This window comes from Arvicola amphibius, chromosome 1, assembly GCF_903992535.2.
Source record: "Arvicola amphibius chromosome 1, mArvAmp1.2, whole genome shotgun sequence".
NCBI classification, from domain to species: Eukaryota; Metazoa; Chordata; class Mammalia; order Rodentia; family Cricetidae; genus Arvicola; species Arvicola amphibius.
In genome coordinates this window covers 47,615,816-47,628,812 of record NC_052047.1, presented here as the reverse complement: position 1 = coordinate 47,628,812, position 12,997 = coordinate 47,615,816, and the positions used below count along the sequence as shown (strand labels likewise).

Sequence of the window (12,997 nt, the reverse complement as noted above, 5' to 3'; positions counted from 1 at the left end):
AACGACTGATTTATATGCTGCTAGAGCCAGAGGTAGATGGAATCTCGATTCGACTACAAAACTACAGAGGAAAAGACCTGTGCTCACCACATCATTTCCAGGAGATTGCAGATCTTCTCAGGACTAAATAATGTTGCCGAGGTCAAGATGAATATCCTCTGTGCACCCCAGCTTCAGCGGCTGGTGTCATTTCTATTTCTAAGGCGTTGAGTGAAGGCCGGAGGAATGTTGGTCTCAGCTGCCCTACCCCCTGAGGATATCCTATCTTCTGACTCAGGCTCTGTAAGGGAGGGACAGGTGCAGAGATGGAGGAAGATGATCACGGGGTGAGGGAGCAGGTGTCACCACACTTCAGAGGCTGTGCCCCAGGCAAAGAGCCAGAGCCCTAGGGGAATCTGCCACTGACTCTGTACTATTCTGAGGCTTTAATAGTTTTGCAGCCCTCTGTTTAGTTTTGGGAAACCCTGTGTAATTCCCTCACACCCCAGCACATAGAATAGGGAGGAAGGAGAGGATGAGAGATCAAAGTTAGGTTCATTTGGATGTTCAAACACACCCCACGAAGGCTATTTTGGTTCAGAAGACTTAGTGGCTTAGATTTTGCAAATACCTTGAAAAACATTCCGGACCACGCGATTTGTTCCTTAGTGGCTCATGCCCAGAAACAGCTTTCAAGGGAGAAGATCCAGTGATTCGCCCAAGGTCTCCCAGAGGCAGTCACCAAATATCAAATACTAAGGGGGAAGGATGGGAAAGTGTGGTTGGTAATGGAGAGTTAAACAGGACGGTGGTGGTTGGGGCAGATGAGGAAGAACCCAGTTCCAGGGAGAGTAAGGGGACAAAAAGAAACCCCGGGAAAGGAGTTTTGATGGTGGGAAAGGAGCGCGGGCAAAAGTGTGTCAGCGTCTGCCATTAGTGTCCCGCCCGCCCGCGGGGATTAGTTCGACGTCCCGCGCCCGAAGCCTCGCCCTTCCTAGAGGCCCCGCCCTCAGATGCCCCGCCCCGCGCGAGGTGCCTCCTGCTCAGGCCCCGCCTCCGAGCCCAGAGACTCCGCCCTGCTCTCTAGTCCCGGAAGCGAAAGCTGCTCCGCCTCTTCCGAGCCAGGTCGCGACCTTGAGGCCGCGATCGGGTTGCCTGTCGGGCCTCGGGCCCCCTCTCTCTCCATGGCTGCGGCACGGAACCTGCGCACCGCGCTCATTTTTGGCGGCTTCATCTCCCTGGTCGGCGCCGCCTTCTACCCTATCTACTTCCGGCCCCTTATGAGGCTAGAGGAATACCGTGAGTGACCTCTGACCCCGAGCGGTGGCTAGCCCCCGCCTTACGCCCCCCCCCACCACCACCTTAGTCCTACCCTATCTGTTCTAGGACTGCGGAGGAAGGATCTGGGCTTAGTGAGGCCAGCCGGGTTCCAGCTCTCCCTGTGCAGCCCAGTGACCTCGGACAAATGGCCCCATGTCAGACTTTTAATGTTCAGGCTCTAAATACCCATTCACGCGATCAGTAAACTGTGGAATATCTTCTGAGTTACAGAGGTGTTGATGTGTATGAAAGCAGCCTGCACATAGCAGGCTATTTTACACACAGTATACACAGACACATATATATATATGTGTGTGTATAAACATATATATATATAATATATGGAATGTTTAATATGTGTCAGGTTAGGTATATACTGATCTTTGAATTTGCACAGCCTTCCCTTGAGGTAGATGTTACCCATTTTACAGATGGAACCACACAGCCTGTAAGTGGTGAGGGAAATGTACCAACCCAGGCTTCTGTCTCCAGAACCCCCTGCATCCACGCAGACTTAGATGGTGATGCAGGCAGGAGCCTTGATCATCCTGAGCTGAAAGGTGTTTTTACCGCGCTTCATTTCCATCCCCTAAGATGCCTTGGAGCGGAAATATTTCAAAGCTAAACTGTTAACCTGGGTTTTTGAGTTTTTCCTCAAATCGTTTTTCAGATTCTTCTGGTTTCCTTCATTTTAAGCTGGTTGCTCACATGACAATGGTGAATGTCCGGGGAGTCATTTTCCTCCTTAATCATTCAGGTCCTGTCATTCTAAAAGCCAAACTCTCCTTCCTGGAGACCTATACCTCAGCAAGGATTAGCACTTTGATACATCCGAAACCATCTGTCAGAGAGGAGAGATGAGGCATTAGAGGCTCATTTTGTTCTCCAGGAAACCTGAATCGTCTTGAAGATGGAAGAGGGCCAGCCCAGCCCCCAGGGACTATTAGCTGAGCCTGAAGCTTGGCGATTTGAAGTGCCATGCAAATGCTCTCGCTGCCCGGCTCCAGTGCTATAGCATTTGGTTTCTGGAGGCAGAGCGTTTTAAAGTACACTCGTGCATCCCCTGGCAGCTGCTTTTCATCAGCCTAGACTGAGATGGTCTCTGTGCTTCCGGCCTTCAAGTCCTCCCGTGTGTGCCGTGTGTGGTGGGAGTGGAGGCTTGTGTAAGGTCCTGCAGACTGTCTCCATCCCTCTCCCTCGCTGGACCCCTGCCCCAGGCTACTTTACTACAGTTTCTAGAGCTGGACTCGAGACAGAAGGTCTGCTGTGGGCTCTCTTCAGAAAATCCTCTTTTTGAAGACAGGACTGTGGTCCTTAGCTAGTGTGCTTTGTCCTATGAAGATGGGTTTGCTTGTCACAGCTGAGGGAGAGAGGAGGAGGTGAGTAGGCTGTTAGTACCTAGTGGATAGGATTCAGGATAAATTTTCCACAGAGCACAGAAGTCACTCAGGAGGAAGCACCAACATACGAGGGTTGGCCTGGTCAAGAAGCCTTGCTCTCAGTCAGCCAGTGAGGAGGAAGCATGCCCCGTCTTCTAGTCTTTGCCCAACTTGCTGCTGGCAGGCAAGTCAAGCTCTGGGGTGAACTTCTTACAAGAATAACTGATAGTTTGTTTTTAGATTTAAGGCTATCCACACCTCACCTTGTAACTTACTTTGATGAATTTGGCCAACTTTAACTGAAAGTCATAACTAAATCTTTCAAAAAGTAAGTAATACTGAACAGCTAATTTTTATCAGAAGCTTGTGGGTTTTTGTTTTTTGGGCTCTCTTCCAAGCGCTTCAACTGTTAAGCCATTTAGTGCTCATAATAACCCTTGGTGGGATCTTTTAGTTGAATAACCTGTAGGCAAGGTATTTCCTCACTCTGAATCTTGCTGGCTTCCCCGGTTTTGATGGCGGTGTTTATTGGACTGAATTTACAGGTTTGGGGTGAATTAAGTATCACCTGTGGAGATTCCTAGTACATTCTCATATTAAGAACTGTACAGAAATCACTTTTAGAAGGAGGGCTTTGGCGAGGATTGAGATGGAGGTGGTGAGACTGAGATAGATGGGCAGGTGTGTGCCTGGGGCTGGCTGGCCCCGGAGTAAGCGTGTCCAGCTGGCTCGCGTGCTTGGGATCGGAACTGGGAGCCCGCTGTAAGGGTGAGCCTCTGTTCGCTTCAGTGCGTTCAGGTTTTAATATTTAGGCCCTTTCCTTTCTTATGCTGAAACCGCAGATTTTAGTTGTCACTCGTGCGCGGCGAGGTTTAGATGTGGGACGTGTTTGGGGTGGCCCCAGCACCTCATTCCCGGCCACTCTCTCATCCTATCCTGTCCACGTGCTTCTTGCATACTGTCTTAGCCCAGTGTGTTCCCTTCTCCTTTGGTCACTAACATCGCTATTTATTTAGTCACCAGCTCTTCATCTTTACGTCTGTCCCTCATGTCTTTTTGTGTGCATATTGTTTTCCTTTTGAAAAGCCTGTAAAGAAAATGTACTATATTGTGTTGTTGGGGGGAGTGCACATAGCACAGCTTATGTGTGGTGGTCAGAGAACAGCTTTGTAGAATCTCACCTGCCTTTTCATGGGTTGTGGGATTGAATTGAGGTCACTGGGCTTGCTTGGCAAGTGTTTTGCTGGCTGAGCCATCCTGCTGGCCCCAGTTGAGTTCTTTCTGAAATACACCCGGTACTACTGCTTTGGTGAGAATTCGTAACGGGAGACTATTTTGGTTTGTGAGGCAATGTGGAGCCCCTCCAGGTCTTTGGCACTGGTCCTGCCTTTTGTCCTTCAAGTGCAGTCATCTGGCTTGTTTAATTAAAACCCCGCGGTTACCCCACTGCTATCTTCAAAGTCCAGCCAGTGGAGGTTATGGAAGTGCTTTAACAAGGTGACCAGATTCACCGTATGCCAGCTCCAGAGCCAATATAGGGAAGAGAGCCCTGAAGGGTCTAGAGGCAGAAAGATGGGTACTAAAAAGCAGTATCCTTTTGTCCCTCCTTAGGAAGTGGTACCCAGCCTGTACCAAATCACTTCTGGGGCTAAAGGACTAGTGCACAGGGCCTTGTGACTGCCCTGCCGAGCCTTGCCTTAGTATTCTGTCGCTGTAAAGAGACACCGTGATCACAGCAACTCTTATAAAAGAAAGTATTTAATGGGGGCTGGCTTACAGTTTAGGGTGTGCATTCATTTTCATCATGGTGGGAGCATGGCGGCACACAGGCAGATGTGCTGGAGAAGGAGCTGAGAGAGCTACATCTGGATCCCAGGCAACAGGAAAAGACTGCGCTGCTGGGTGCAGCTTGGGCTTTTGCAAACCTCAGAGCCCTCTCCCGGTAGCACATTTCCTCCAAAAGGCTACATCCACTAGTCCTTTAAATAGTGTCACTCCCTGATGACCAACTTTTCAGACACATGAGGCTGGGGAGGTCATTGTTAATGAAACCACAAACCCCAAGGGTGAGGGATAACGGCTCCTATCTCCCTGACTCCAGCAACTGGAAAGGTGGTTGTGGTGATGGTGCACCAGTTGAAGGCATCGGTTTGAGGGGTGAGGTTGAATAGGTGCCATTTTGGACAGTTGGAGTGCTAGGCACCAGCTCCTGGAGTTGCCCAGAGGCAGAACAGTACCCAGTCTGGAGTGGCGTGAGGGCACCAGCAGTGTGCCCTGGGACCCGTCAGCGCACTAGGTTGGGGCTCTAGCAAGTGCTCGTGGCTGGGAAGATCTAGCATCCAGAACACCAGCGTGTGCTGGGCTGAGAAGTGGTCAGCAGAGCAAAGACCTACGAAGGAGCCTCTAGAGGAGTTGGCATAGAGAGGTTTAAAGAGAGCTGTAGCATCAACAAAACAGCTTTCTATGAAAGGGGTGTGACCGCAAGGTCAGGTTGCTTGGAAACAGAGGTGAGTGAAAGTTAGACTTACCAAAGGGTGTCAGAAATAAACTGTTGGTTATGCTGTCGGTGGTTTGAAAGTGAGAAGACTGCAGCAGATCCAAGAGTAAGCAGTCTGTTAAACGGACATTTAAACATGTTTGTCTGTTGGCAGGAACATGGCAACCCTTGAAACAGGCGAAGGGAGGAGGGAGAATGAGGTTTGGCTTTCAGTTTGGGCTGGGAGGCATGGGAACACCAGGAGAGTCCTGACAGGCTAAGGTGCTAGAGAAAAGGACAGTTTGTAGAGGGAGGTGACATGGGCTCCTGAGATCAGGTGGCACAACCTTAGGCAGAGTCAAGGCACCTCTTCCCACAACTCCAGAGAAAGGGCAGGTGTAGGAACATGTGGCCTTGGAGTGGCGAGTTGTGAGCACTGTAAGGGACAGCTTCTGCTGTCTGACACAGGGCAACAAACTCTCTGGAAGTGAATGGCATTCTCCAAGTGTTAGCTACTGACTGCCTGAGGTTCTTTTGCTTTGCCTGCCTCACAGCTGCTTCTGATAGGGCCTGGCGAGATGGTTCATCAACCACTTGCTGCCAAGCCTGAAGAGCTGAATTTGATCCTGGATGCTATGAGGTAGAAGAAAAGAACCAACTCTACAGTTGGCCTTCTCCTCCACCTGTGTGCCAGGGTGCCTGTGTGTCTTTATGGGGCCTAATATCGCAGCACACAGATGGACAAGAAGAGGGAACACAGGAGATGTCTTCCAACCAGGTTGTAAAGTAAGCACCAATCATAGCAGCCCTTTACACTGACGGAGTGCTGCTCCCACCAATTGTGTGCTTGTTTTTGTAGTAAGGAGGGAGGCCACTTGGTCATTCCCGGCTGCTTAGCCCGAAATAATCTCACAGAAACTGTATGTACTCTAGCTCTTGGCATGTCAGATTTTTGTTAGGCCAATCAGGTGCCTTAGGCAGGCAGGTTAAAACAGCAGCACATCTTTACAGAGTTAAACAAATGTGTCATAAGCAAATGAAACACATCTTTGCCTAGTCAAACAAATGCAACACACCTTCACATAGTTAAAGTAATAATATTCCACAACAGCTTCATATTAACAGTGATTTCAGTAGCCCACGGAGAGGTGGTTCTCCCTAGGCAGACAGTCCCTCCTCGAATGCTCCTCCCAGAGCCTCTGTGAGGGTCCCTCCCTCTGAGTGCTTGGTTCACTTGCTGCTTTGCTCCAGCCTCAGCAGCTGCTATATTCCTCCGCACCTCTGACTGCCCTGTGTACGTTTATTATTCCGCATGCTTTGCTTGCTCCAAGGAGTGAGCCACATTTCTTAGACAGGGGCCCAAGCCATGTCAAGTCAAGGTATCAGGTCCCTAAGGACCAGCCTGGATGTGGGGAGTATGGGTTGGGCAGGTTCCATGATTTCTGCTCCAGTAGGATAAGCCCACGGGCAGCAGGAATGAGATGGAAGACTGCTTTGTCAAACAGCAGAGGAGAGACCTGTGGTCACCAAATAGCAGACCCCATGACTGGGACATGTTCAGTGTGATCTGTAGTTCTCTCACTGACTCACCAAGACTCAAGGAACTGTTCAATGGGCTGAGTGCAAGGTCAATCCGTAGCTCAAGTCCTGCTGTGACTTGGGAGATGGCAGTTAGTCTTGGGCCTCGATGATCTGAAACCAGGGGTGTGCACACAGCTCTGTTGCACACAGTTCTGGAGGGAGCACAAGCATTACTTTTCCCTTTATCCTGTTGCCAGTGGGGATTGTCTGAGGACTTAGGAGACCATAACTTGATCCTGATATGTCTTTACATCCTACAACTAGTCCAATTCTGAGTCTGGCCCTTTAAAAATAACATGTATTTTGAGCATTGAAGTCAAATGGTGACACGGGATAAAGTAAGAGCAGTTTTTTTTTTTTATCTTCATCTTTCCCAGTTTTAATTAGATGTACAGAATACAGAATCACAGGGTTTTACCGAAGGCCTGGAGCTCATTTATTTCTAACATTTGGGTGAGTTGTCCTGTGTCACTCTGTGTGTTAATTGCTGGATGGACACTAGACCCTGGCTCTCTGACCTTGCGCACCTGATGCCCTGTCAGGATGTCTACAAGAGAGTGAAGTTGCAGGGCAGGTTACGTGGGTGAGCTGGGAGGAGGTGATTCTCCAGTTTCTCGCCTGTGTTCTTCCTGCTGTCCCTTGCTGCCCCAGTTGAAGCTGTGCTGTGTATCTGGTAGAACAAGATTACAAGAAATCACTTGATGTGCAGAATCCTTCCTTGTGAGGGCCCTTTCCCTATTACACGCCAGGGCTCAGAATGTGCCTTTCACCCCATTCACCGCATAATCGAGCTGAATGCAGAGACAGGATGAAGTCCTGGTCCCTAACTAGCATTTCAAAGCTGGCTGTATTCAGCCTGGTGTTGACGAGTGTGCAGACATGTTTGCAGTGCCAGAGAGCAGTGATTGAAGTGGCCTCTAGTTCCTTCAGCTAGCCAGCTTGGTGAGCTGCAGCCATGATGTGGCTTCTGCGACACCAACAGTTCCTCTCAGCTGCCCATTCTTAGTTGGTACATTTGGTCTCAGCCAGCTGCTTCACACCAGTGTTCTGTCCCCCAGCCAGCTGCTTCACACCAGTGTTCTATTCCCAGCCAGCTGCTTCACACCAGTGTTCTATCCCCAGCCAGCTGCTTCACACCAGTGTTCTATCCTCAGCCAGCTGCTTCACACCAGTGTTCTCTCCTCAGCCAGCTGCTTCACACCAGTGTTCTGTGTCCTCATCCAGCTGCTTCACACCAGTGTTCTGTCCTCAGCCCCAATATTCTGTGTGCTCAGCCAGCTGCTTCATACCAGTGTTCGGTTCCCCCAGCCAGCTGCTTCACACCAGTGTTCTGTCCCCTCAGCTAGCTGCTTCACACCAGTGTTCTGTCTTCAGCCAGCTGCTTCATGCCTGCTGTTACAGCTGTGTGCTCCCCACAGTCTGAGTTTCAGTCACCATTCTGCCCCTGGATCCTCTTGGATTTATGACCGTTTGGTACCCAGGCATTATCACTGCTTCCCACTTGGTGGTTGTGTCCCTTGCCTCAGGGCCCCAGCTGCTTCAGGGCACTTTGGGCTCTGTACTCTAGGTGGACAGCAGAGCCTAGTCAGCAGCAGCAAATGGAACTGCCAAGGAAGTACTTAAGTCTGTCTAGCTATTTTTAAACAAGTAGATGCTTGAAACAGACATCCTGGAATGGAAATGTATTATTGCCCTTTCTTACCTGGCTGTTTTGAATTAAGAAGCAGCTCAGGTGACAGGAAAGATCCCAGGATAGAGCCATGATTCCTGTGTCCTTCACCTGGATTTGCTGGTGGTTAAGTCATCAGTTTGCTTTCCCTCCTTACTAGAACACGCGCACACCTAGATTGCTGTCATTACCGTTATTTTGTTGAGCCATTTGAGAGCAGGTTGAAGACATAATGAGCTTTTATTCCTAAGTACTTGAGCTAGTTTTTGCTAAGAATAAGGACATTCTTTTACCTAATCACAGTATAGTCAAGAATCCAGGAAATTTAATGTGGATACAACACAGCTGTCTAGTACCGAGACTGTATCCAAATGTTGCCATTTGTCCCAATTATTCCAGGTTGTGATCTGCCTTTTCCTCCACTAGAGGCTGTTGGAGGAGATGGGAAGGTAGATGAGGGCCTGTTCCTTTGGCGGCTTTTCTCTGCCCAGTTTCCTGCTGCCCCTTTACCGGAGCACCCTCAGAAAAGCACTTGGGGGTCTGCTAGGAGAGCTGCTCTCAGGTGCCCCGAGTTTGTGTGATGGTCATTATTAAATACAGCACCAGATTAAGCAGACTGCAAACCTTGGCTTATTCTCAGACGTAGTTAGGCAGATTCTTCTACTGCCACACAAAGACAGCCCACCTGCATGTATAAAAGATTTAATAATACACCATTGCCCTTTGACTGGAGAACCAGCCTCAATTAAAACTACAAATCAGACCTCAGCCTTAGCACCAGGGGGCAGAGTTGCCTTGCTGCAACACTGGAGTGGGGAATTTCTGGGCCCACAGTTGGCTTTTAGGCATTTTACATGGACACTTGCTCACAACTGAGGTCGGTAATTAGCTTATTTGTTCACGCCGCTAAAGCCTCTCTACCTCCCTGCTCTCCCGAGCTTCACAGACTTGCTGTTCCTGCAGTGACAATGAAATAGAAACCTGTCACCTTCATCAAGACGAACGTGCGAAGCCCCAAGAGACTGGCTCTGTTTTTTCCATTAGCAGATTCTGCATTCTTAAATAAAGTGTCTTTGTGTGGTCTCCTGATTTTCTGCAAGACTGCTTTGACCTCAGAGCATATCTAAAACATTAATGGATCAGAGAAGCAGGCGGATTAGGTAGAGGCTAATACTCGGTTATCACTTTGTAGGAACTGGTTTAGCTTGCTGGCCCAGGCCAAACTACCAAGGTGGTTGCATCAGGACCCAGATTATGATGAGATTACAGTCTGTTTAAACAGATCTCCAGCCTCTCCAACCTCATTAGCGATTAGCATGATAGCAGCGAGATGGGGATTCCTGTCTCATTCGGTTCTCCACTGCATGACAAGAGGTTGGAACACAATTAGGCATTCTGTCCCTGCCACTAGCTAGCAGCTTCCTCCCAGTGGTACCTGGCAGCCTGCCAGAATCTTGGGCCCTGCAGTGGTACCTGCTTCTTAGAGAGTGGGTTTGGTACCTCAGCGTGACTGAGTTTCTTTTGTCTGTGCATCTAAAATGCTTCATGACAATTATTGTTCAAACTTTACGTTTTCCTGCTTTTACAATATCAAAGACATCTTGTTCCTGGTGAGACTCATGGTGGTGTGGTGTGGTGTTTTGCTGGCTGGCACTAAGCACATGTTTGAGACATCCATCTTTGAGACTTCCCTGTTGACATCCTTCTAGGGCTCAGGTCTGCAGAATTAGATGTCTTTCCCAACGAGAACACCTTCGTTGTTAGAGGTGCCACTGTTCCCTTGAGTTGGAGAAGGTCTATTGACATCTGCAGGCCCATAGCATCTGTATGCCATTTACCTGCTAGTCTGAGAGAGGCCACTGGGGATTGGTTGCCATTGTCTCTTGTCTTCTCTCCCATTTTAGAATTAGATATCAAAATTCCCATAGCCCCCACTGCCCTGCGAAGTTAGTATTGAGAAGACTATTAGGTAAATCATTTAGGATTGACTTTCTGTTTGGTGAGTATCAGTGTTGGCAGAACCCTGTTTCTTGTATCTGCAGAAGGCCTATGAGTGTAGACAGGGTGGACCTAATAGCAAATAAGAGCTGAGAGTGGCTATAAAAGAACAGTAGATCTATTAAAACAAAGGTCTGATTATAGCATTTAATCACTGCAGCTTAGGAGTCAACATCCTCTGGCTCCAAGTCTTTCCTCTAAAAAGCTATCATTTGTCAAGATACTTAAAATAATAATCCTTGGTCGTCACAGGCCTCAGGTTTCTTCCAAACCACTTAGAAAGATGTGTCAGGCAACTTGAAGCCCACACTCATAAAATGCTCGGTTTCTCTTGGCCTTTGCCTGTTGGACATCTTCAAAGTGCCAGGCTTAGCTGCTGCAGCTACAGCGAGCTTACTAATTGGCACAGCACCTGCAATCAATTAGGGAAGCTTCAATTATCCAAACCAAAGCCACCCACCCAAAGATTAATTTTCTGCTCTATTTCCTATCAAAAACATAGCATATTTAGCTTGGAGTCCAGTCGGTCCTTCAGTGGAGTGTTTTTAGACACCATTTTCTTGATAATTGTGCCTATCCCTTCTTGGCAGCAGCTCTCCGCTTGTGATGTCACCCCCACCAGCTCTGCAGAGCAGTTTCTGTTGTGTTGTGTCCCTTCACAATGCTGGGGTCACAGGAAGAGGATGTTGTCTAGGTGGTTTTTGTTTGAAGTGTGGCTCTTTTTACATCATAGGACCTAGCTTTCACGACCTAGCGCTAAGTAATGGCATTCCTGAATTGAATCACACTCATAAATATGCTTTGTAATTGGCCCATGTAAATAGAAAAAATATTGCCCACACCTCCTTTCTGAAATGTAATTAATTGTCCTATTGTGTTTCTCAGAGAAGGAGCAGGCCATAAATCGAGCTGGTATTGTCCAGGAAGATGTACAGCCGCCAGGTAAACTTAAAAATTTCCAAACAGTCCCATTGGGGGCGCGTGGCATGAGTACTTGCTTTGTGAGGAGAGGAGGTGGCTTTTCTCTGGGGAACCTAATCTTGCTGCTAATTTTATGATAGTTCTTGTCTTGTCAGAGCTCTCCAAGACTTGATGCTAATTTTTCAGTGCCTGGTACTTTTCACAAGATTGCTGGGCCCAATTTTGTACTTGGTAAGCGGGCATAAGATGTAATTCAATATGCAACAGATCACCTGCTTTGCGGCCTCCCCTCTACAAACAGCACCTTCATGGGGAAGTAGTGTTTACGGGTGAGCTGTGTTCACTGATGTGGGATTCACTTCCTACAGAAGTCCCCAAAGCTCCCTTCAGGGCTGAACGGGATGTTCCTTTAAAATGATCCAAGTTGGCTGAGAACGAGAGGTTTTCTAGCTTTTTAACCCAACTCCTGCAATCCATGGGTCCTATGCCAAATCCATTTTTCCTAGTAGGGGATAGTTCCTAAGCCGTTTCAAAGCTCCTCACAGCTGCCGTGGCTGCCAGGCTCCTCGTCACAGGTTCCAGTGGCTGCTCTCCCCCATCAGCGTCTCAGCCACGTGGAAATTGCATGGCTCAATCCCTGCAGCATCTTGTTTCTTTAGGATCAAGGGTGTGTGTGTGTGTGTGTGTTTGTGTGTGTTTATGTATGTGTGTGTGCGCGCGTGTGCATGCGCACGCATGGGCCCAGACACTGAACAGTGATTCCTGATGGGGTTTCTTTGTTTCTTTCTGTAGGGTTGAAAGTGTGGTCCGATCCTTTTGGGAGGAAATAAGGCTGTCAGCAAGTCTGATGAGGAAGGTGGACATCTTCATCCTGTACACTCTGCCGTGGGGACGAGAGTTGCTCACTGTGGCAGCATTGCTGGAGAGGACACTGATGCTGCCAGCCAGAGCCCTTGTGATAGAGACTGTGTGCAAAGACAGTGTTTCCCTAAGTCCCTGGAGAACCTGAACAGATGACACCATTAGGAAGCGCCTTGTGGCTCCGTGGACTTCGCAGGAGCAGAGCCAGCCTGCAGGGCTGTTTGTGGACGATCTGCTTCTCATGCAGTCTTTGTCACTTCCCAGCTGTGATGTGAACCCACACAACCTGTGGGCTTAAGGGCCATGGCTGCTTTGCCACTTTCAGAATAACTGATTTCAGTGTGAAAGGCCATACCAAGCCACCTCACGGGGCTCTTCGAGAAGGTTCCAGTTGATAAAGCTGTTTGAGGTCAGGATCCTTGGCGCTGTTTAAGATCACTCTGCTCAGATTAACTATCTTGTTGAAAGTCTTTGTATTCGGAAGTAAAGAGATAGGAAGCAAGTCACACTGGATTACCTTAGAATCATAGTGAGCCTGGCAGCAGCAAGGCTGTGGGTATTAAAATGTTTCTCTTAGTTTGTTGCTGTGTACTGTTTTTTGTGCTGTGTGTGCGTGCACGCATGTATGTGTGTGTTGTGATTGTGTGTGGTTTGTTTGGGGGGGGGCATATTTATTTGTTTTAGTTTTTTGAGACAGGGTCTGACAGACCAGGCAGGCCTTAATCTCCCAGAGATCCACCTGCCATTGCCTAGTAGAATTTTTTTGTAAACTGAATTCTGATATCAAGAAGTAGTACTATTGTCTAGATTTTA

General features: G+C 48.5%; 1 protein-coding gene across 1 annotated transcript; it reads left to right on the top strand.

Moving 5' to 3' along the window:
• Positions 1 to 1,072: 1,072 nt before the first annotated feature.
• Positions 1,073 to 12,760, top strand: Smim20 (small integral membrane protein 20). The gene is made up of 3 exons (XM_038344411.2): positions 1,073 to 1,278; positions 11,288 to 11,344; positions 12,116 to 12,760. The coding sequence occupies exons 1-3, from the start codon at positions 1,164 to 1,166 to the stop codon at positions 12,151 to 12,153; spliced, it is 210 nt and encodes a 69-aa protein (XP_038200339.1). The 5' UTR covers positions 1,073 to 1,163; the 3' UTR covers positions 12,154 to 12,760.
• The last annotated feature ends 237 nt before the right edge of the window (positions 12,761 to 12,997 follow it).